Here is a 23,492-nt window from a genome sequence, read left to right as displayed (position 1 = left end):
GATAGAATAGTAAAATAAAAGGTTTTATACGTGCTATCGTAAAGTAGAAAATGGTCGACCTACAAAATAAGTATACACGTATCTGATGAGCGAGAATACTTTATTTAATGTGAACTATGCACTGTAGCAGAATGAGTACATGTACATATAATTTAATTAAGCGATATATACTTGGATTCGGAATATCATGGACTAACGCAATATAAAGAGAAAAGTGTTATTGTTTATGTATCCTCCTCCCAGACGGTTTCAGTCAAGATTGCGATGTTGTCTAGTCCTCTCATCGGCGCGTATTCCAAAGTCCACATTAAATTAGTAAAAACAACTAAAATCAATGTCATCAGTGCTTAGTCTGTTCTATTACGTTTATTATTTTAAATTTTTCTACCAACAAAAGTCTAACTGTGCAACCAATTATTCAACTTACGCATCTCGCCCTGATGCAAATCTGCTATTAGTTCGGGACAAGAACTATTGCAAGGATTTATAGGAGTCAAACGAAGTTGCGTAGCTCCACGTAGTTGAGCTAGAGCTATGAGACCCGAATCTAGTTCGACCTTTTTATAACTTGGACTATTGTAATCCGAAGACATAAGGACCCAATTAAAATGTGCTGGTGAGACAGTACTTGAAAGAAAGTACGGGCGTTGATAATATTTTCTCAACACCTTCACCGCATTGATGTCACAATTTTGCCAGTGGACAAACCATTTAGCTACTTCAGGTGAATGTACCCGACGTAAAAATGCTGCCAAGTCGGACGAACCAGTTCTCAGATTTGAAGTTAAAGCACAAGGTACTGTTTCCATTAAGCGTTCGTTTTCTAAATAAAGCTGTAGATAAAATATATATCATTTATTTTGTTTAATGTACATGAAATTGTTTATCTTAGAATTATGTATTTATTTTCTTATAATAAAGAAAAATACAATACTTTTATAAAATATATCTTCTTTTGTACTTACATGAGTGATATTATCAAACCAGAAATAATCTGTGTTCATAACTGCCCAAGAGTCCATTGCATCTGTAATAATTGCAGGCGCATCCCTACTCAAATAATTATCAACAAGATTGCGATATCTCACATCTGACAAACGATCAATGGTTTCTAGAGCTTCGCAAGTCTGCAAATATAATTTTTGAAAAGATTAATGACTAGTTTCTGGAAATACTTTCAATACTTTCTGTATGTCGGAATTAATCTTTTATAGAAAAATAAACTATGTGAAATACATTTTATAACATTATTTAAAGTAATATCTAAATCAATATTAATAATCGTACCACGCAGTCTTCTTCTGTTATCATGTAATCATTATAAAAAGGATTATTGATCATACAATTTTCATAGTACAAGGGTTGCCAGTTCCAAATTGGAAGAACTTTGATAAGTAAAAGACGACTGATTGCAGTAAAATGTGTTCCAACAAAATCAAGTTGGGCTGCTAGACAAGCTAAAGTACCAAGGACAATCAGCACAAGGGTTCCACGGAAAACAAGCTGTAGCCAAGAACGTCGCATTGCAGCCACCAATGGTTGACAAATAATATCCATTTCCTCTTCTGTGAAACCAGCCTGTTGACAATATCTACAAACCAGTCATATGAAATATAATGATAATTAATTAAAATCATGTAATGCAATATAATTAGTATATTAAAAATATTTTACCATGTATAATATAATATATAAAATACTGGTAAAAGAATAATTGGATAATGTAAAGAGTTAATAGAGGATTAATAACAAACATGTGAATAATATGTTTACATATGAACAATACAAAAATATGTCATTCTTTGGAACGAAGCTAAAAACATTAATAAGAACCAATATTATAGAAATTTTAGAAAGAAAAACTATATCTATATACATAAAAGAAAATTAATTTACTTGTAAAATGCATTCAACTCATCATCTATTAATCGTAGTTTTTCCGAATGTGACATTTCTTGCTGTTCTTTAACATAATTTTTGCGTAACTGTTTAACACATTTACTATTCGACATCTTCTGATTTCTATTCAATAGAAATTCCTATTGTTGTTCGTTAAATTTCTATGGTTCACTGTTTGGAGCTGAAGAAACAAACCAGTTATTATCGAACAGGAATACTATCCGTACATGCGCACATTTTCGTATTACTCCCGCGAACATATTGATTGTTTATTGCCGTTGAAAATATCGCGGCAAAATATGGCTAATTTCGAAGCTTGTTTATGACTATGAAAAACGTCAAAGTATAGCATAGATACATAAAATACATTTCATTTACATAAAAATAGTTGCTACTAATTTAAAATAAAAAAGGCATGTTTCAAAAGTACCTTAAATTAATTATGTATACCTATTTAAAACAGATCTTAAAAAACAGTATTTAAAATAAAAAAAGAGCATATTAAAAGAGGCTCTACTTATCTTTCCAATGTACAAATTATTGTTATTATTTTCATATCTATCTTTTTTCCTTTTCTTTTTTGCATCAAGTCGTCCCTCCATCTGCAAATAATACGTAGTTAAGAGTTCATTATTTTTTAAATTTATATTAAACATTTTTATAAGTAACATATAATACAGATAACTATTCAACTATAATCACTTAATTTTTGTTCTAAATATACATATAAAAATAATTTCTTTAGTAAAAGGTTGACTGCTATAATTTGTTCAAATTCAGCTTGCATATGTATGTATGTAATTGTTATTACCGATATAAAACAGTATAAATAAAATTATTACATGTAATGATATTGCTGTAAGACTAAGTTCAATTAATTTATTGAAACGTTGAAATATCAGTATTATTGTTACTTTAAAGAAACTTGGAAACAATGTACAAAATAAGGTTACTTGGTACGTCTTCATTTAAAAAGTGCTATTTTAGAGATAACGATCTAAGATATAAAAACCTAATGATTCATTTTCTGCTGCAGTTGCACAAAATATAACCACAATCTATAATAATGTTACTCGAAATATTGCATCTCTTTCTATGCTATCAGAGACTCATCAGATGTTACACAAAACATGCAGGTACTTATATATTTACTTGTAATATTTTTATTCCTGTAAAGATAATGCTTCTCTCTCTCTCTCTTAAACTGATTTATTACACTTATTTTAAATTACAATCTGTAATCTTATAATACATATTTTTTTCTTCTGCAATGTAATTTATTCTATTTATTCTACGATAAATATTATTATAGGGATTTTGCAGAAGCAGAATTAAAGCCTTTAGCGGCAGAAATAGACAAGAAACATCTTTATCCAAAAGAACAAATAAAAAAAATGGGTGAACTGGGTTTAATGAGCATAGCAGTTCCCGAAAATGTAGGTGGAACTGGACTAGATTATTTGGCTTATGTTATTGCAATGGAAGAAATATCTAGAGCTTGTGCCAGTACAGGTGTTATAATGAGTGTACATAATTCCCTATATTTAGGTCCTATAGAAAAATTTGGCAGTAAAGATCAGAAAGAAAAATATATCACTCCTTTTACAAATGGTAATAAGATTGGATGTTTCGCTCTTAGTGAACCAGGCAATGGTAGTGACGCAGGTGCTGCTTCTACTATTGCCAAATTAAATGGATCTAATTATATAATTAATGGTACAAAATCGTGGATAACAAATGCATATGAATCAGATGCAATTATCTTGTTTGCTACAACAGACAGATCTAAAAAACATAAAGGTTTAAGTACATTCATAATTGACAAGCCCATAGAAGGACTTAGTGTTGGTAAGAAAGAAGATAAATTAGGTATTCATGGAAGCAGTACCTGTTCGTTAATATTTGAAGATTGTATCTTACCAAAAGAAAATATATTAGGAGAACCAGGAATGGGTTTTAAAATAGCAATGATGACTCTAGGTATAAAATAAACTAACATCCATATAAATACAACATCTAAAAGTGTAATAACTAAATTACATTTCTAGATGCTGGCAGAATAGGCATTGCTGCTCAAGCTTTAGGCATAGCTCAAGCATCTCTGGACTGTGCGGTTGAGTATGCAGTAAAACGACAAGCATTCGGTAATTCTATCATAAAACTACAAATAATTCAACAAAAAATTGCTGACATGGCACTAAAATTAGAAAGTTCAAGATTATTAACATGGCGAGCAGCCACGCTTAAGGATAATAATAAACCTTATACAAAGGTATGACAAAAAAAAAAAATAATTAAGCTTAAATGTAATCTAATAATTCTCTTGTTCTTGTTTAGGAAGCTGCTATGGCAAAGTTGTCGGCATCTGAAACATCTACTTTTTGCACTCATCAATGCATACAAATTTTAGGTGGTATGGGTTACGTTACTGATATGCCGGCAGAACGTCATTACAGAGATGCGCGTATTACGGAAATTTATGAAGGTACATCAGAAATACAAAGACTGGTTATTGCTGCAAATATTATCAAAGAATATAATCTTAATTGAAGTATTTAGATGTAATATATATTTTTTTACTAAAACCCTTTATATGCAAGCAAAATATTTTTATATATTCCATTAATTTTTTATATATATATCTGTTCCTTACATGAGAAAAAGTCGATAAATTTTATATATTATGATTGCAAAGTAGCTTTTTTTCTACATGAGTCAACGTCACAAAATATATATATATGTATGTAAATATTGCAAAATATTATATACATATGTATGTATGTCTGCCTATACTAATGCTGCATTATCAGTTTCTTAGTAACATCGTAGGAATTTCTATTCGCGATTTCTACCCTGCTCGTTATGGGGTAATGGCTAATAGATCATCTATTAAAGTAAAATTAATGCATAGAGATGGTAGACACTGCTCATAATGAGATTTTATTTTAAAATCTCTACTAATATCGTAATTCGATAAGATCGCACATCATACTTAAAGACTAAATTCACAACTGAGCAGCATGAACTCTGATACTCCCTGTATTAAGACCTCAAAACTTTAATGATTATTTTGTCTAAATTGCATTTCTAAAACTATCTTAAATACTACACTATAGATCCCAGTATAACAGATAACAATATACATATAATTTGTGCAAACGACAATTACGGTTTTTCAACTATATTCTTACCGAATTCTTTCTTTGCTTTTGCATAAGCAAACATGTTGGATATGACATTTAAATTCCATTTGTTGTACAGAGATCTATTGGAATGCAAAGAAATATATAAGTGTATGTAACATTTCAATCAGAATTTCATTGTATGCCTCTTTTTATATACAATAGTGCACTCTTTCAGTGTTTACCGACTTTCACATTGACATAGTTGTTTCTTCTTTCATATATATGTATATCTGTATATTAATTCAATTATTTTATATAATTATTTTCATATTTTTCACAAATAATATATGTTAGTACAATAATTAAAATTGATTTAATCAAGGTTTATCAAGTTGGTCCTAATTTTGATGCATAGATTTTCCTTTAATTTCCAAATTAGAAGCAAGAAACATAAGCAAAGCACAATTATTATAATTTACTAATCATTTGTCATTTTATCTATTCCTAATTGTAATATTGTATGTTAATAAATTATTACAAAATCAATTTTCATTCATAGAGCTGCTAAAATAGTTTTGTTTAATTTTTCTGATTATTACATACTATATAATTGATCTTGAAAAACCTCAGGCCATGTTGTGTAAACTTATTAAAACAGTGGTTATATAAATATAGTGATGTTTCTCTTGACTTCAAACCATAACATAATAAATCTAAAACACAAATCGCGAACTGTCATTGGACTCACAATTTTTATGTCAAACGTTCTTATTTGTGTTATGCAGCAAGCATTCCGAACGACTTATTTATAAATTTTAATATCGAACTACTATGGTGTTAAATAACAATTACATTTTTTTCCACCTATATTGATTTTTATCGAACTGTACTCTTTTCTTGAATATTTTATACATCATATAAGTTGAACTGATCTGTGTATCAGCTCTCTCTCTCTCTCTTATTATTGGCTATATTATAATCTTTGACTGTAGATACATTTATCTAAAACGCTTGTAAATGTAAATAAATTAAAATCATAAGTAATTGTAATAGACACAGAATCTAGACACTTAAATTCTGGAAATTGTCCCGATCCTGCAGGATCGCCTATGACAAAACATATGTGAGTGTATTTCTATAGGTATGCATATGTATCTGAGACATATAAGGAAATTGATTTAACCATTCGTAATAGAAGCTATCAAAGCCTCAATCATCAGCTCGCATACCCCTTACTTCTCCTTGATCTCTTTGCTGAAAAATTTAAAGATTGTTTGCAATTAAGTGTGAAGTATAAATTGCAGTAATTTAAAGTGAAAAAGTTACTTACTCTATCTAATTCTTCTTTTGTGCTTTCCTCAATTGCTCTAATATCTTCCATAGTTAAACCATACCAACGATCTATCCAACAAAAGACTTGCCTATGGAAGTTAGTAAAAAGACGCCTTTCTGCTTTTTGTATAAAGTTTTCAACACGACTTTGTAGACCAAACCATTTAAATTCACAAGTGACTAACTTATAGCATGTCATTACAGGTTGGACATTATTCTTCCAATCTTTACCTATAAGAGGACCCCGACCTGTTTTCACAGATTTAAATTTGGTTGGGTCCTCATCCTCTTTGTAATCAGTACTTGCAATTGGATCATTTGCAATATCTATATGTATCACTTCTCTTATCTTTAATTTATCAGGAGGTAATTCATGAACCTATTAATTAAAAAATAATAATATAATACATAAAAAACAAAATGAAGTATTTTTTTTAATTTTTATACACACATTATGTTGATTTCCAACATCATCAATGTGAAATGATTCAATCATAATTACAAAGTGTTCTTTCATATATCCAGGATTCTGTACAAAAGATAATAATATATATATATATAGAAGATAAAATAATGAATAATAGAGAATAATAGATAAAAATACACATCAGAAAATCATTAGGAATATTTTTATGAACAAATTGTACTTACGGTAATGACCGTTTTGCAATAAGGATAAGCATTCCAAGCTTCCTCATGAATTTCCAAGGAATTCTTTGGCAGCATAATGCGAATAAAAGCAGGCACTTTACTAGCTAAATGATAAATCTTGTATGTATATTGACCTGAAGAATATTTGCCACCAAGCAAAGGATAATTTGTGAATGGCTCATTTTTTAGTACTTGTATACCCTCTCCTCCTCCAGTATTATTTTTACTAGCTTCTGCTACAGAATACAGCTGAGCCACTTGATACTGCCATAAAGTAAATCACATTTTATAATAGATATCATAAAGACATTAAAAAATATATTTTCATAACGAAAATGTATAAAATAAAAAATAACATCTAATTACCTACAAGTATAACTTGTCTTACAAGAAAACTGTAACATCTATAATTTATTTATTAAATAAAATATTATTAAATTATAATAACTTTAAATAATTCCTTTCTCTCATAAGGTATAAAAGCAAAACAAGCTTAATAAACATATGTTACCAGATAATTAAAGACTACACTAAGGTAATTGGGCAGAAGAAAAAGATTTGTTACATCACAAAATTAAGTAACAATAAATATAACAATGAAATCAGCATGATCTGGTAACATTTGTCATATACACTGGAATAAAGATTCAAAACAACATTCAAAATAGTTACGTGCTTCTAGATAAGTATTAATTAAATGATTTGAATTTTTCCTAATGATATAGTAATGATGTAAAAGCTAATTTAAATTAATGTTTCTTTTTCCATAGTAATAACACATTTCAAAATGGGTCATTATAATAAGACCTTGCTATTCATTAAATACATACCTCTTTCACATTAAGAGGTAAAGTGACACGGCTGAAACAAAGAGAAATAAATTATATTTGTGTTCAATTAAATAATAAGTAAAAAGATGACTATATATTTATGAGCAACGACCTTGAGTACACTTAAGTATGATATTAAGTACTATACACTATCAAGTATCGAAAACCGAACGATAGATAATAACGTATGACGAATGAATATCTTTTGAAACGTTACTCATCAGTTAAAATGATATTTTCATCACGTATAAAAATTTTGTCCGTATGGATGGCAAGGGATGAAAGTACATCCCTCTTTACCCCTCCAATCCCACCCGCCGTTAAAGATTAGTAACCATATCTCCAAGAATTGCTTTTAAATGTTCGACGACTACTTCCTTACCGCGCGATGTGTTAAGTTAACAGCAAAAAATCTCGAAAAAACTTACAATTCTTTGATGAGCATTTTAACAAGCACAGCACATGGGCTTCAGTAATTTCAGTGCGACCACACAGAACCACCCTTGCTTCAGCAAATTCACTCGTGTTATCTCTCAACCCGCAGTCATACGCATACAACGGCGTCGACTTCTCAACCGACTGCCACACACTCGTATCACCGACCAGACACACTGCTACAGCCACTAAAAAGCACACATACTTGCGCACACGAGTGCATTGAATTTCCCCACTCTTATCTCACAGACACTTTGCAAATGACGTCATGCTTACATGCACCTTAGTTCGCATGCGCATTTATCATCTATCAGTCTACAATAATTTTATCTGGGGATTTTGTATAGAAATATGCAAATGAAAATGTGGAAACAATTATTAGATATATCATTTATTAATTTATTACCTATCATTAGTGAATCATATATTTAATTTACAGTTCCTGTTTGATTCAATTTAGAATATATTTAAATACATTATGAACGTATGTATGTATGTATATATGAATGAAATTTGAAATTGAAAAGCTACAAAATTCACCATGACTTTCATGAAAATTGAAAATAAAGGAATACAGGATATATAAATAGGACATTATATTTAAATCGAATAAACATTCAATTTCAATAAGGATTATAATTTACAGTTTATAACTTCTAATATAATAATTAAGTTATGCAGTAGGATTAATTACATAATGACATAATAATAGATATTGGAATAAGGTAACGTATCGTGAATTTTAATATCGCATGTATTACAAAACACAATATATTATAATTTTGAACAGCATAATTCGTAGCAATGAACAAGTTGTACAACCATTGTAAATATTTTTTACTGAATAAATTGTTAAAAATAAAAAATATATTTCTATATATAAAAAAATATTTCTATATGATTAATATATTAAAATTTTACAAATAGATAATTGTTTCTTATATACGTCTTAAAAATAAAAGAGCTTTTCTGATTGGTTGATTTTTATCTGGATATTAAGGAACATTTTTACAAAAATTGTTAAAAGATATAATCATTAACTTTGGAAGTTACTACTTAATTTTTCATTAAGAAGATATTTATAAATCTATATGATATAGGTTATCCAATAATCGAATTTATGACACATAAGTTTCAAAATTTCTCTATGCAAGTATTTATAACTGTATAACAAATTAAAAGGTTATTCTATATATTCAATTTTCAAAATAATATTAGATTGCACGTACATGCAAATTTCGCATCAAAAGTAAGTTTTATATATTTGTATTAAATGTTGTTTCATAATGACATATTTGGTTATAAAATCTATATTGTGCATAGATGTTACATATCATGTAACATTCGTTGGCTCATTTTAGAATCGACTGTAATCGACGAGTCCGATTGATCGATATGGTTTGGTGTGTGTGACGAAATGTACTTGGATGACAGCGCGTATACTGACGCGCCTAAGAATATTTGGTTTAGGGTAAATGAAAAGATGGAACAGTCGTTTGAAAGTTAGAAGAGGGATTGAGTAACATGTACGCATATTTTTTCGCGAGGTGGGCTCATTGGTGGACTATTATAATTACCAATCGAGTTTCGTTGTTACATGTTATATAGAAGATAAGTACGTCAAATGTATGGTGGCTTGTGGGTGCAGAAAAGACGAAACGCGTGGGAAGATTAGAAAAGCTGGAGAAGCTACGTTTCGAAAAAGCGGACATATAAGCAAACAAATTGAAGAAAAAGAAAGACCGAAAGTAAGCGTTTCAAGATTCAAATCAGAATGGACGAATGTATGCTGAATGATTTGTTAGAATGCTCGGTATGTCTCGAGCGATTAGATACATCGAGCAAAGTACTTCCCTGTCAACATACCTTTTGCAAGAAATGTTTAGAAGAGATAGTTAGCACTCACCGCGAATTACGCTGCCCTGAATGTCGCATTTTGGTTGATGCTAAAGTGGATGACCTGCCTCCTAATGTATTGCTAATGCGTATTTTAGAAGGAATGCGAAATGCAGCTCCTAAATCTACAAAATCTATAACTAAAAGCAACGCAGGACCTCAAAGACTGTTTGGTGGTCACCAAGTTACTTCGACTCCTATTGTAACTACTAGTCCTACTTCTGTTGCATTCACAAATGAGCCAGTTCGGCATGGTAATGCAACGGCAAAACAAGTTCAATTACACAATCAAACATATGGTCGAGCAATCTATGATTATGTATCCAAAGTTCCAGGGTAAGTTTATAATCTCCTTGAAAGTCAAGTTGGTATTTATTTAAACAATATTTTATTAATTGTTTCATATTTTAGAGACTTGTCGTTTAAAAAAGGTGACATTGTTATCCTTCGTAAGAAAATTGATAATAATTGGTGTTTTGGAGAGAGTGCTAGTAGTCATGGAGTTTTTCCTTTATCTTACGTTCAGGTATATTAAAATATATCTTATAGTTTAATATAAAACTATTGAAAGTATTTAGTATTAATATAATGTTTTATTTATATAGGTAATCACACCATTGACACCAGATGTTCCTCAGTGCAAAGCTTTGTATGATTTTAGAATGACTAATGATGATGAAGATGGCTGTCTTACATTTAATAAGGTATGTGAATATCTATATATTTAATAATCAATAATAATTTAATATTAAATTTTTTATTCCTGTTTTGTAACAAGTATTGTAAAAATAACATAAATAATATATTTAAATGACTCTACAGGGTGAAATTATTAGTGTTATTAGAAGAGTTGATGAAAATTGGGCAGAAGGAAAACTTTTGGATAGAATTGGCATCTTCCCATTGGCTTTTGTAGAACTAAATAGTGTGGCAAGAGCTTTAATGAAACTATCAACGAAGTAATTTTTATTATTTTGTCCTTAAAAATAAAGTTTAAGTATAGAAATTAGAATCAATAATTAAATAGTGATATTGGTATTATGCGTGATTGATTGAATATGATAATGTTTTCTTTAAATAGTGCACAGCCAGGTCCATCAAGAGTAGCACCTCCTACTCCCACTAACGAAGAAACCACACTCTTAATACCGACTGATCATTCGCGTAATTTACAAACAAGTCAACCTCGACCTCAACTTGTACAGGTATTATAAATAAACTTAATTTAATTTATTATTATATTATTACATACCATTACATACAATTAATTTATATTAATTTTCTTAACATTTCAAAATGCCAAAAATATTAGCTTACCAATTTCTTACATTTTATCAACAGAATACAGTTTTACCAGTTTCTGACTCCATTTCAAATGTATCATCAGGAGGTAGTTCTTCAACTACTACTCCAAACACCCCTAATAGTTCAACTACATCTAGTAGCTCTAGTACTGCTCCAAGTAGTCCCAGTAGCCCAGCAACATCTCCTCCTGCAGTTGGAAATAGACATAATGTTAAGCGTCACAGTTTCACTGCTGTTAACACTGGCCATCAAGCTCATCCACATCACAGACACAGTGCTGAAATACTTAGTCCTGCAGTAGACAATGCCATTGGCAGCGGTACTAACAATTGCAGTAATGATTCATTTTCTTCACTACAGGTAAAAAAGTTTATTTAACAGCAACATGATTAAAAATTTTACAAACTTTATGTTTATAACAGTAAATTTTTATTTTCATTTCTCAGACAAGTACCAGCATTGCAGATCATAATCTTCGTCATAGGCGAAGCGGTAGTAGTGATCTTGCTCTTGCACAGTCGTCACAGAGTTCGTCTGCCACAACCGGAAATACTCATTTACCAGCTGCATACATAGCTCTGTATCCATATAAACCTCAGAAAGCGGATGAACTTGAATTACGAAAAGGTGGCATTTATATGGTAACAGAACGATGTCAAGATGGATGGTTTAAAGGAACTTCTAATCGTACACAAAAGTGTGGAGTCTTTCCTGGAAATTATGTTGCGCCTGCTAAGTATATGAAATACTTACAATAGAAATACACAATATAATTTCTTGATTTTAAATAATTCTATTTTCGTAGGTGTCAACGTGGCTTGTGTCGAGGTTCACCAAATACAGGACAGCATCAAAACTTTCCGTCTTCAACGAGTCAAAATAATACCGAGTCACGGATAACTACTACTTATACCAAGAATAAAGGAGCTACTCCTCAACCTTATAATGCACGTACATTGTTACCACCAGAATTGCCACCACGTGCTATTAGTCCATCTTTTATGGTATCATCGTCTTGGCATGGGCAAAGCCAAACACAAAGTCAAGAGAACAGTCCGCCTCGATATAAGGAACAAAATTCAGCAAATCCTCTCGGACGTAGCCATAGTGCTGTTATGTCATCGAATATTTGTACGTAATGATTTTATAGAAAACATTATATTAGAATATACATGAGACTGCTTCGTGTTTTAGCTTCTCCTGGAAAACAGGTAACTTTACCACAGTCATTAATGACTACAACTACAGTTACTGGTGTTAGCAACAGTGGAACTGTTGTTACTGGTGCCACTTCTTCCATAATGAATGAAGTGAACAAAAGCCCAAATAGTGTTTTACATGCAGTAGCTTCACCTTCTTCTACCGCATCTGTTTCTGTGCCTAAAAACACTGAAAAGGTATAAGCTTATCTTTCCATAATATATGATATTTGTTTTCTTATTATACAAACATAGACATATCAATAAAACATACATATATACTTTCGAACTACAGCAGAAGGAAAAGAAGGATAAATGTGTTTCTTTAATGCGCCGGTTAACGAATATTAAAAAATCAAAATCACCACCACCTACTACATATTCCATGGATAACCCTGTTTTTGAGGATGGCAATTCCATCAATCCAGTACATGTTCGGTAAGTTTTTTTTTTTATTGCAGTAACAGCAAGCCATGCTTTATATAAGTATGATAGTGTATTTGAATATACAAATTTAAGGAAAATAAAATAATTTTTGCATAAGATAATGATTTGCATGTTCGTAGCGTAATGAACATGTTTTTTTAACAGTTTGCATGCGCTGCTATCCAAAATTGTTTATGTTTTTGTGTACAATGTAAAATGTATGTAATTATGTATATGTACTTTTGTTATGTGTTGTATAATTGTTGAATTCACTGTATAATTGCAATGTTTATACATATATAGGAAAAAACTAGTAAATTAATTGTACATTGTGCAAAATAGTTAAAACTCTTAGATTGTCTTTTTTACTGTTTACCATATTTTTTAACACAATATGAGCTGTACGTGTTGAATTATTTGTCTAATTCTACACGGGGGGGTTGGGCGGATATATTTAAAATTAGATCAGGATCTTGCCCAAGTCAGTTGCTACAGGTGGGAGCTACACAGGAATTAAATGCTTCAAACAACCATCATCGTTTGTGTCCAGGCTCTGTCCAAGGACATGTCACATCTTCACAAAGACTAAAATACAAGGAGAGACCATCTTTACCGGTCTCGATCCTCCAGAGGTTAGTTATTGAAATTATATGTCTGACAAATAAAGTAACTGAAAATTAACATCTACAGTAAAATGTATTTATCTTGATATATTTGTCCAGCTCATATAGAAAACGGAAATTGTATTTAGAATTTTATAATAAAATATGTACGTAATAATTGTGTGATACATATGTTTAACTGAATTAACATTTGCAATTAGATGTATAATAATGCTATATATACATATGGGTAAGTATGATGATAAATATTGCAAAAATTAGAAAATATGTGTTACAAATGCTTGATTATGTTGATGGCATTAAAATATATTTCATTCTTATTTTTCAGTTGCGTTTTCGTAGTTGTTATTGTTCTTTCAAATTATGGATTTTATCAAACATTTGCTTGTTGATTGAGTATGTGTGCAATTAATGCATAATTATTACATAATGTTAACGAATTTCTTGAAACTATTACAATTCTACTTTTATTTTTATCATTAATATTCACAGATCTAACGAATCGGGTGGAATGGCATGTACACCAATGGGAAATCACCACCGTAAAAGTAACTCATTAGATGCTGGTATGGGAAAACAAACGAAACAACAACCCACACGCGAACGGTAGAAATTATCACTTAAATCATTTCACATTTTTATTTTCTATCTAATTATTAATATTTTTCTCCTTCAGCGAGCGAGTATACAGATTTCGTTGTATTGTGCCATATCCACCTAATAGCGAGTTTGAACTTGAACTTCGAGTAGGAGATATTATTTATGTACACAAAAAACGCGATGATGGCTGGTATAAAGGCACTCAACAAAGAACTGGTCGTACAGGTCTTTTCCCGGCAAGTTTTGTCGAAGCTTTCTGAGATACAGCGCAAAACCATTTCGTATTAGAAACTTGTATATAATACTGCACGAGCTGATGGTGACATATTGCACATCAATTTTCAGGTTTATTAAAGGTATAATCATTAATATGAAGGTAAGTGTAGGATTTAAATTGTGAAATTAATCGTAATGTACTAAATAGTACAGTAAACATATACTTGTATGTTACATGTAGTATGTTTATATGGTTTTATCATGATTATGACATAAAGAATTTTTTTAATTATGCAATGAATGAAATATAGTGAAATTGTCCAAAATGGATACTGCCATTGATATTATATTCAACAGAAGTTATTAAAGTGATTAAGGAAGTAAGAGATTATATTACAACAATACTGCCATTTGAACAAACATAATTACAGAAAAATGTATTATTACTATCTTTTTTTACTAATACGAAATCAGTTTCATAATTCATAGTACAGGAAGAAGTTTATGAAATTATTTTATTATTTACATTTTAAGTTTTTGTTCACGTATAGTAATATTTTAAGATAAGATAATTTGAATTTTCATGAAGCTTAAATTATTATTAAATATATTATCGCATACTTTTTTTGCAATTTTATACAAGCAATTGTTGCTTAAATGCTAGTTTGAAAAAAAATGACAGGATTACTGTTAAGATTTTGTTTAATTTCTTTGAATTGTTGCATTTAAAAAATTTGTATGATATATTTTATGATGTTATTGAAGTTGTATGAACATAAAAAATTATATCAGTTTTTATATCAGTATGATCAGCTTTGACAAACGTTTCCTTTTATAGACATTTTTCTTAGAAAAATATAGTAATTCGTATCATATAGAAAAATGTAAAACATTTCATTATGAAGTGTGTCTTATATTGTATATTAATATATCTTTTCTTTATGTAAAAGTATACATATGTAAGATTACGTAATGATTTCAAATTTTACGATGTTGGTTTTGTTAAATATGTGGTTGGCTATATCAGACTGGCCTATATTTCTGCATAATTGTAGACATTTAGTTAAATAGATTTTAACATAAAAGCTGAACTATAACATTAATACTTGTAGTAAAATCAATTGTATATCTGTACTGTACAACTGAATGTGTATGTTTTTCTTATTTACGAGGTATTTAAACATTCAAGCACAATAAGAAATTATATCGTTAACAGCCTATTTCACATAACATAATTGTAAGAAATTAAGGTGAATTAATGAGCTTCCTAAGGCTGAATAATAATCAATATTTGGTTAAATTTGTTATTTTCCTATAGGAGATGCTATTCTGAATTATGTATAAACATCTGCCGAAAACATTTTTTTATTAACGTTACTTTATCATTTTCAGTTGTATTAATTTCAAAACAATGTTTATCATTCATAGAATAAGTCTGATTGAGTGTTATTTTTCTATATATGTTATAATTTATTTAATTTATATACCTGTGTCAAGAATATTATAAAAAAATGTTCTATAAATCTTTATTATTGTATTTATGTATTCAGTGGAAACAACATCAAGGTCAGTCATAAAGTCAGTCAGGCGTTAAATTATGTTTATGCATGTTTGGAGTACTAAAATAACAATTTGAGTCACGTATATAAAGATAAGAAGTTCGAGCTTAATTCAAAATCATACGATGTAAACTCAGAATTACGTTTTTCTTTGTAATATATTTAACAAAATATGTATTATGCAGTTTGAGAAGCAGATTCTAAAAATACATAATTTATTACCTTTTACACAGTATAATTCACGAATGATTCTTGCTGATTATATAAAATGCTACTACATGAACCTGTGTCACCTTTTAATATTTTAATATATGGCCTCGTTATATCGTTTCTACTGACTACATATATGTATATGTGCATAGCACATAACAGACGCACATACAATATATGAATAGGGTAACAGAGGAAGAAATAACGAAAATGTTTGATTTAGTGATTCAAAAATCACTAAGAATATAAAATTTAAATCTACTAAATTTTAGAAACATAGTTTTAAACTTATGGAGAAGATACTGACTATAAAAATTTCATATGTGTTTGTTTTTCTAGTATATAAATTACCTTCTCTCTTCCTCTGGTGTTATAAAAAAATATATCTTCATATTTAGTAGTATACACCATATAAAATGTATTTATATGTAGGTGTTTTATATAACATGAAATTAAGTAACTTATTAGTAGCGATAATATCTTATAAAACAAATATTACTTCATTATGGCAGATAAATTTCAAATAGTAATACAAACAGTAATAATATACATTGATGTATGTGGTAAAGAAAATATTGAAATTTACAAATGATATGATTTGTTGAACTTTATTCATTTTTAATTTAAAGAGTAATTTGAATTACATTCTGGAATAAGTACATTAATATGAATACAGTTTAGAATTGTAAATAAAATATGACTCAAAAAAAAAAAAAGAAAAAAAAATTTAACTCAGTTTTCATGTCATGATTATTTTATAAACTAAAATTGAGAGCAGTAGAATGTTATTTAAAATTCATATCTTGCATCCAAGTTTAAGTAATTTATACATATAAGTAATCAAGTGTCTCTCAATAATTGTTAAATTTGATATAATATTTTTGTCTTCCTTTCAAAATAATAATTATATTTAATTGTTATTTACTAATTGCCTAGTATTTAGTCATTTTTATTTTAAAATAAAATTATATTATATCAAATTTATCTTCATATAATGCTTCGTATCATAGAATTAACATTTAAGTAACATTTAAGTTAAATATAAAAAGTATAATAAAAAAACACTATATGCTACTGAAAAATGTATTTATTAGTGACTTCTTCCCTATTGTAACATTGTACTTTAATACTTTTCAATACTTACAAATTTTATTGTCATATTTCATATGATAATTTAATTATATTAATATCACTAAAATATAATAAGAAAATTCAAATCACACTTAAAACACTAATAATAATATCATTATACTATTTTAATATATATTTATGTTTGATTATTAAAAGATATTATTAAAATAGAAAAAATTGTTTTTTACAGATTAAATTTGTAAAAAAAATAGATAAAATTTTTACCGTTTATTATGTCGAAAGTTAATCAATAACAATTCAAGATAATTTATTAATATCCCAATGGCAATAAATTATGTAAAATTTATGTTGTTGTGAATTATGAAGCATAGAATATGAAATGAATTTTTTATGTCAAAAACACTTTCAAAAATATTTACTAATTATACTGAAAAATAATACACAATTATATAATATCAGTGCGTGTAAGTCAATAATTTATCGTAAAATACATTTTTTATTTTTAAATGATCTGACATTGGGCAAACTGTATAATTGTGGGAGAACACATGTGATTATTCAGTGCGTAGCCGCGGCCAGTCCAATGATTGTTAATTATTAAGCGAGTGTAAGTTCTCTTTTCTTCAACTCTTCTTTTAACACATATATTAATAAAATCCAGTTAAAATAAAATCTTTCAAAATTAAAATATAATAATTAATTACAGTAATTGACATAATCTTATCATTCTTATCCACATTTTTCGATGTTCGTAATTTAATTAAATATATCAATGTGACATTGAATTGTTTTATAAACGTTAAGAATCATTTCGAACTTCTATTTCTTCTCAAAATATACAACATTATTACATACGAACTATGACATTATTATTACTATCAATTATTTTTATAAAAATAATGTTCGTGAAAAGATTATTTTCGAATAAATACGCATAAATTACGATCTACATAAATTACACACGCGCAGGTACACATTTGCATACATGTGTATACATACATGTGTGTATACGCAAAAAAAATGTGGACTTTGAAGTTTAAACAAATACAAACAAGATATATGTGTATATACATATACAGGATGTTAATTTGAAAACATAGACGAGATTGGATATTAACGGTACCGATTTGCATATTTATATATTCACAACACAAACAATTTAACAACTGGCAAAAGATAATGTCAGATGGGGTCCATTGCATTTAAGTTAAGGTCGGGTTGTATCTTGTCCTATTGGTCACTTCTATAGATATACATATAATACAAGGTAATAGTAAAATAATTAAATATATATTTCATACTACATTTTCATTAACCTAATTAAAGTCTTAATTCGCTTTTATAAACTATTTAATAAATTAAAAAGTTTCAATATTGTATTACTATTATTAGAAATCTCCATCAAATCTCTGGACTACAGCATAAAGTGTATTTTAATTAGTAATAATGATAGTTGGGAGGATGTTATTACCTACTCTTGCCAGAACAAGATTGACTTCCTATGCAAGACCACAGTTGTTAAAGCAGAGACAAGATCTGGTAATATTTACTCATTACTTTCTTGATTTACTTCTATAACATTCTATATTTTAATAAATTTCCTTTTCTTAGACTTTATTCTTATTAGTGTGTAAATTATCAAACTATCATATTACAAAAAATATTGAATATATTTCACAAAATAATGTAATTAGAAATGGTACAGCTGTACGGAATTTTAATAACGAGGAGAATAAACCTCTATTAGTTTTACTTAGTTGGTTGTTACCAAAACGTAAGCATGTTCTGAAATATGCAGATTTGTATTTGGAACAAGGGTTTGATGTCGTGGTAGTATCAATTACTCCTTGGCAACTATTATGGCCTACAAAAGGATCTAGGGTAAATACATGAAATATAAACTATAATACATGTTACATTAATATTCATAACATATAATTTAATTTGTAAAAGTTTTCTTTTAGCTGGTTGCAGCAGACTTGATAGAGTTTTTGATAAAACATCAGAATTATCAACAAATACTCTTACATGGATTTTCAGTAGCTGGATATATGTGGGGAGAAGTATTGGATTTAATGCAGAATGACACTAAAAAATGTAACAATATAATCGATAGGATTGTTGGTCAAGTATGGGATAGTTTGGCTGATGTGAGTGAATTAACAATAGGTGCACCACGTGCTATGTTTCCAAGAAATGAAATGCTACAAAATATGTGCCAAAAGTATTTAGAGTAAGTTTATTTTCAATATTAATTCCATTTATATTTCCTAAAATATTTCAATTTGAATTATATGCACTAAAATAATTTACACAGATATCATATGAAAACTTTTTATAAACCATCTACTCAGTATTATATAAGATCTAGTCAATTGTTTCATACAAATTTAGTGCATAGTCCAGCATTATTTTTTATAAGTAAAACAGACCCAGTGGGTTCATTAACAAGTAATCTAAGAGTGAAGGAAAGCTGGGATTCTTTGGGTGTAAAGGTAAGATGTGTACAATAGAAAATAATCACAGGTATGTAAATTACAGAATAGTATAGAAATATTTATATTCTTTTCAGATTTATGTTAAGATATTTGAAAATTCCCCACACGTTGAACATTATCGTAAATACCCAAAAGAATATGTTGCAGAACTGTATGCGTTTTTGAATAAATTAAATTTAATGCAAAATAAAAAAAAAATGGCACAATTTTAAATGTGCCATATGACGTCTTATTACTTATATTCTTAAAAGATATTCAAAACAGTATATTTACGAAATATGTAGTTCTTTAATATAGATTTTGATACAAATTTTTATATATAAATAAAAGCAAGTTATTTATAATCAATTGAAACTTTTTAACCAGTCTCAGCCGTGAACTTCATCATCTGTAAGTAAAAACACATGTTTCTGTTAATAATACTAAAAATATAATCAATATTATAGCAAGAAACAAAGAAGTGTTCATTTAAACAGATATAGTAAAAGGGAAAAGGTACTTTGTGAACTACATATTTTATAATAGTTTTAAACTTATTTAATGAATTCCGTCTTTAGCAGTCATATATACACGAATACTTATTTTCTTTTTTACAATAACTACTTTTCAATCATGATGCTAATTGCAACTTATATAGTACACAAGAAAAATGTGCGTTTTATGCATTGAATGTTAGTTATTGAATTATGCCATTACAAAAATGGTTATTCATAATATGTTACTTATTATACAATGTATACTTTTAAATATGATAAAATTTGAGTTAATTAAATTTTATTTCTATAATGCAGATTTTCATCAATTTTCTGTTTCTTCTTTAATTTATGACGTTTTTTCTGTTCTAATATTTCCTCAATTTCATCCGGATCCTTCCCTTCTAGGATAAGTTTCTTGCGTTTATTGATCATTCTTTTGCCATAAAAGTCCATCTCGTCTAATTTCATTTCCGCTTCTCGTTTAGCGACAGATATTTGTGTCAAAATTGTAACTATTTCTTTATCTAAATACAAAAATAGTTATATTAACATATTCTATGTACATTTCTTTTTGTAAAATAGTAGTGCTAAAAATGTATTACCCTTAACTTTATATTCTGTAAGTTTTGTACCAATATCATTTTCAATTGCGTGTAATAATTTAATATCATGTGGAGTTATTAGGGTAATTGCTATGCCATTTTTGCCTGCTCTAGCTGTTCTTCCAACTCTATGAATGTACTCTTTTGTTACATTTGGTATAATATGATTTATAACTAACTCAACTGTAGGAATGTCTAAACCTCTTGCTGCGACATCTGTAGCTATTAAAATTTTTGCATGATTGGACTTAAATTGAGTAAGTGCAGCAAGACGATCTTTTTGTTTTATCATTGCATGTAGGGCTACATTTTTAAATCCAACGTCATTTAATGTCATGGATAATACTTGACAATGTCTAAAAAATACAATGTACAATAAAGCATTAAGAATGTTTATGTCTATATCAAGTATTATATGTATACAATTTCACTTTACTTGCAAGTATCTGTAAATATCATTATAGACCCATCTTTATTATTTGCTCTAAAGGTTCTAATTGCTTCTACTAAAAAGGGATCACGTACATCAGCTGGACAAAGAACGTAACGTTGATCAAGTTCTTTCACTGTTGCTACACCAGACTCATCTTTAGATTCCCATATAAAAGCCTTTAAAAATAGTTTCAGCTGTATGTTCATTCTACTATTCCTTGTTCATTTTTTTAAATATTTACAAAATTTTATAATACCTTACTGGATGCTATGTGTTTTACTTTGTCAAGAGTATCTGTCATTGTTGCACTAAAAAGAAGCATTTGCTTCCGTTTAGGTAAAGCCTCAAATATAGTTTTTAACTGATTATCAAAGTGACCTTCTAAAAGTCTATCAGCTTCATCTAAAACTAAAAATTTAATTTGCTTTAAAGAAAATGTATTACAACTTTCAAGGTGGTCTGCTAAACGTCCTGGAGTTGCAACAACTATATGTGGACGTTTTGATAACTCTAGCCCTTGTACAACCATATCCATTCCACCAACAATTACACATTTTTTTAAACCAATAGATTTTCCTATTGCTGAAAATTGATCTGCAATCTGTAAAGGAAAGGTTTTATCAAAAATTAAAAAAAAAAAAAAAACAAATATAAGTATATGTTTTAAAAGATTAAAGTGTTTAATATACTTGAAAAGCAAGTTCTCTCGTTGGTGTTAGAACAAGTGCAAATATGCCATATGGATCTTCAGATAATTTTTGTAATATAGGAAGTGCAAAAGCAAGTGTTTTACCACTGCCGGTTTTTGCACAACCAATACAATCATCACCAGCTAGAATTTTTGGGATACAATTTTTCTGGATCGGTGTAGGGCATTTTAAACCTACAATAAATAATAATAACATAACAACTTTCTTTGTCTTCAAGCCCATTATTTAAATTCTTACCCATAAAATTACATTGTTGAACAAGCCATGAACTTAAATTTAATGCAGCAAATGACATGGTTGTTTTCGACTTTTGTATAGGTTAACACGTGGAATGTTTTGATTAATAGAACATAATGGTTTCGTAAAAGTTAATTTTAATAAAGATTCAATTTAAATAAGGAATATATTATTAATGGATAGAATTATTTAATATAAAATGAGTTACATTTCATTAAATAATTTTATATGTGCGTTGTAAAAGATATTTTTACAAGGTATATGACATAAGGGACTAAATCACTTAAACGGTTCTCCTGTTCTATTAGTGATTGATTAGATGCAATATACGTTAGTTTATTATTTTTTTATCTTATAACATTTTACAATTAACTTAATAGTGTTAGTAAGAATATTAATTTAATCTCTATATTAACATTAATATTATTAGTATTAATTATTATTATGGTTAGTACTAATAGTAATAACGTAATCGGTAGTAAATACACGCGTACTAGTCTTAAATTTCATTTTTGGAACGAGTAGTTTCCGCTACAAGCCCTTAAAAACACCAATTGTATTAGTACATATTGAGAATAGATAGAATAAAATAAAAATCACGGAATTGTATATTTTTATACTTACGATATTTTTAAAATAATAGATTTTCACAAATTATTGATAAAGTTAATAAAATAAGTATCCTATATCTCGTCTGTCTAGAGCCTAGAGCGGTATTTAATCTTTTCATAATGCGGCACCTTGTTTGTCATATTATTTACGTGTAGCCCATTCATAATTTTTACTAATGCAAAATTATTATTTTATTATTATGTATTAAATATTAACAAATGTTATTTATTAAATATTATTGTTTTTTAACCTTTTACGAGGACATTGCGATTTTTGGATCAAGGCTATTGGATATAACAGTACATTGGATGTTAAATCTATGCTCTGGATCTAGTCTTTGAAAGAAATAAATTATTTTCAAAATAAATAAATATGATAATAACGAAAATCATTGAATTGGATTAGAAAGGTATTATTATATTATGAGCAACAAATAGAAAACTATACTATTTGTTTTTGTATGTTTCGTTTTACGTACAGGCCTATCTAATTAACGTTTCAAAATTGTGACACGTGATAAAAGTTT

The 23,492-nt window shown here is 28.5% G+C and overlaps 6 protein-coding genes across 12 annotated transcripts; 3 read left to right on the top strand and 3 right to left on the bottom strand.

Annotated features, from left to right (window-relative positions):
• Positions 1 to 83: 83 nt before the first annotated feature.
• Positions 84 to 2,408, bottom strand: LOC139989420 (uncharacterized). Its single transcript, XM_072007802.1, has 5 exons — positions 1,897 to 2,408; positions 1,288 to 1,591; positions 966 to 1,127; positions 428 to 833; positions 84 to 325 (listed from the first exon to the last, which is right to left on the bottom strand). Exons 1-5 carry the CDS (start codon positions 2,010 to 2,012, stop codon positions 225 to 227), a joined length of 1,089 nt encoding a protein of 362 aa, XP_071863903.1. The 5' UTR covers positions 2,013 to 2,408; the 3' UTR covers positions 84 to 224.
• A 156-nt stretch (positions 2,409 to 2,564) lies between these two features.
• On the top strand, positions 2,565 to 4,584 carry Arc42 (Activator-recruited cofactor subunit 42). The gene is made up of 5 exons (XM_072007799.1): positions 2,565 to 2,855; positions 2,936 to 3,035; positions 3,212 to 3,879; positions 3,948 to 4,171; positions 4,237 to 4,584. The coding sequence occupies exons 1-5, from the start codon at positions 2,834 to 2,836 to the stop codon at positions 4,447 to 4,449; spliced, it is 1,227 nt and encodes a 408-aa protein (XP_071863900.1). The 5' UTR covers positions 2,565 to 2,833; the 3' UTR covers positions 4,450 to 4,584.
• Positions 4,585 to 4,813: 229 nt separating this feature from the next.
• Vib (phosphatidylinositol transfer protein vib) lies at positions 4,814 to 8,472 on the bottom strand. Its single transcript, XM_072007804.1, has 6 exons — positions 8,266 to 8,472; positions 7,838 to 7,868; positions 7,008 to 7,271; positions 6,808 to 6,885; positions 6,355 to 6,735; positions 4,814 to 6,278 (listed from the first exon to the last, which is right to left on the bottom strand). Exons 1-6 carry the CDS (start codon positions 8,280 to 8,282, stop codon positions 6,234 to 6,236), a joined length of 816 nt encoding a protein of 271 aa, XP_071863905.1. The 5' UTR covers positions 8,283 to 8,472; the 3' UTR covers positions 4,814 to 6,233.
• A 1,160-nt stretch (positions 8,473 to 9,632) lies between these two features.
• Positions 9,633 to 16,898, top strand: Posh (SH3 domain containing ring finger posh). Of its 4 annotated transcripts, XM_072006336.1 has the most exons (14): positions 9,634 to 10,020; positions 10,267 to 10,504; positions 10,580 to 10,694; positions 10,774 to 10,872; positions 10,991 to 11,127; positions 11,250 to 11,373; positions 11,510 to 11,833; positions 11,920 to 12,209; positions 12,279 to 12,604; positions 12,668 to 12,870; positions 12,968 to 13,110; positions 13,563 to 13,730; positions 14,214 to 14,327; positions 14,398 to 16,898. In XM_072006336.1, the coding sequence occupies exons 2-14, from the start codon at positions 10,272 to 10,274 to the stop codon at positions 14,579 to 14,581; spliced, it is 2,460 nt and encodes an 819-aa protein (XP_071862437.1). In that variant the 5' UTR covers positions 9,634 to 10,020; positions 10,267 to 10,271; the 3' UTR covers positions 14,582 to 16,898. The 4 variants fall into 4 exon arrangements, 3 of the variants coding, with proteins under 3 accessions (XP_071862437.1, XP_071862435.1, XP_071862436.1); XR_011800181.1 differs by having other exon boundaries at positions 9,633 to 10,504; positions 13,649 to 13,730; positions 14,398 to 14,432; XM_072006334.1 differs by having other exon boundaries at positions 9,634 to 10,504.
• A 957-nt stretch (positions 16,899 to 17,855) lies between these two features.
• On the top strand, positions 17,856 to 20,686 carry L(2)k09913 (transmembrane protein 53-like lethal (2) k09913). 4 transcript variants are annotated; one of them, XM_072007622.1, is made up of 6 exons: positions 17,856 to 18,005; positions 18,791 to 18,937; positions 19,010 to 19,279; positions 19,363 to 19,631; positions 19,716 to 19,893; positions 19,971 to 20,686. In XM_072007622.1, exons 2-6 carry the CDS (start codon positions 18,845 to 18,847, stop codon positions 20,106 to 20,108), a joined length of 948 nt encoding a protein of 315 aa, XP_071863723.1. In that variant the 5' UTR covers positions 17,856 to 18,005; positions 18,791 to 18,844; the 3' UTR covers positions 20,109 to 20,686. The 4 variants fall into 4 exon arrangements, with proteins under 4 accessions (XP_071863723.1, XP_071863726.1, XP_071863725.1 ...); XM_072007625.1 differs by lacking the exon at positions 17,856 to 18,005 and adding an exon at positions 18,393 to 18,517; XM_072007624.1 differs by lacking the exon at positions 17,856 to 18,005 and adding an exon at positions 18,564 to 18,615.
• Positions 19,611 to 22,661, bottom strand: Dbp45a (putative ATP-dependent RNA helicase Dbp45A). Its single transcript, XM_072007620.1, has 6 exons — positions 22,355 to 22,661; positions 22,097 to 22,290; positions 21,664 to 22,008; positions 21,411 to 21,583; positions 20,975 to 21,330; positions 19,611 to 20,896 (listed from the first exon to the last, which is right to left on the bottom strand). Exons 1-6 carry the CDS (start codon positions 22,410 to 22,412, stop codon positions 20,664 to 20,666), a joined length of 1,359 nt encoding a protein of 452 aa, XP_071863721.1. The 5' UTR covers positions 22,413 to 22,661; the 3' UTR covers positions 19,611 to 20,663.
• Between the last annotated feature and the right edge of the window lie 831 nt (positions 22,662 to 23,492).

Source organism: Bombus fervidus, chromosome 7 (genome assembly GCF_041682495.2).
Source record: "Bombus fervidus isolate BK054 chromosome 7, iyBomFerv1, whole genome shotgun sequence".
Lineage (NCBI taxonomy): Eukaryota > Metazoa > Arthropoda > Insecta > Hymenoptera > Apidae > Bombus > Bombus fervidus.
Note: the sequence above shows the minus strand (reverse complement) of the source record. Positions and strands in the feature narration are given on the sequence as shown.

What these genes read in the sequence shown, in the direction of transcription:
- LOC139989420 (XM_072007802.1), bottom strand. Translation starts at nt 2,012, where the DNA reads ATGTCGAATAGTAAATGTGTTAAACAGTTACGCAAAAATTATGTTAAA. An exon ending in TAACAGAAGAAGACTGCGTG is followed by an intron (nt 1,128 to 1,287) that starts GTACGATTATTA and finishes TTATATTTGCAG; the next exon opens with ACTTGCGAAGCTCTAGAAAC. An exon ending in GGTTTGATAATATCACTCAT is followed by an intron (nt 834 to 965) that starts GTAAGTACAAAA and finishes TTTTATCTACAG; the next exon opens with CTTTATTTAGAAAACGAACG.
- Vib (XM_072007804.1), bottom strand. An exon ending in TACCTCTTAATGTGAAAGAG is followed by an intron (nt 7,272 to 7,837) that starts GTATGTATTTAA and finishes ACTTTATGGCAG; the next exon opens with TATCAAGTGGCTCAGCTGTA. An exon ending in ATGTTGGAAATCAACATAAT is followed by an intron (nt 6,736 to 6,807) that starts GTGTGTATAAAA and finishes TTTAATTAATAG; the next exon opens with GTTCATGAATTACCTCCTGA.
- Posh (XM_072006334.1), top strand. Translation starts at nt 10,047, where the DNA reads ATGGACGAATGTATGCTGAATGATTTGTTAGAATGCTCGGTATGTCTC. An exon ending in CTCGACCTCAACTTGTACAG is followed by an intron (nt 11,374 to 11,509) that starts GTATTATAAATA and finishes TTTTATCAACAG; the next exon opens with AATACAGTTTTACCAGTTTC. An exon ending in CAACAACCCACACGCGAACG is followed by an intron (nt 14,328 to 14,397) that starts GTAGAAATTATC and finishes TTTCTCCTTCAG; the next exon opens with CGAGCGAGTATACAGATTTC.
- Arc42 (XM_072007799.1), top strand. Translation starts at nt 2,834, where the DNA reads ATGTACAAAATAAGGTTACTTG. An exon ending in ATGTTACACAAAACATGCAG is followed by an intron (nt 3,036 to 3,211) that starts GTACTTATATAT and finishes ATATTATTATAG; the next exon opens with GGATTTTGCAGAAGCAGAAT. An exon ending in AATAGCAATGATGACTCTAG is followed by an intron (nt 3,880 to 3,947) that starts GTATAAAATAAA and finishes TTACATTTCTAG; the next exon opens with ATGCTGGCAGAATAGGCATT.
- Dbp45a (XM_072007620.1), bottom strand. Translation starts at nt 22,412, where the DNA reads ATGTCATTTGCTGCATTAAATTTAAGTTCATGGCTTGTTCAACAATGT. An exon ending in CGAGAGAACTTGCTTTTCAA is followed by an intron (nt 22,009 to 22,096) that starts GTATATTAAACA and finishes TTTCCTTTACAG; the next exon opens with ATTGCAGATCAATTTTCAGC. An exon ending in ATATTTACAGATACTTGCAA is followed by an intron (nt 21,331 to 21,410) that starts GTAAAGTGAAAT and finishes TGTATTTTTTAG; the next exon opens with ACATTGTCAAGTATTATCCA.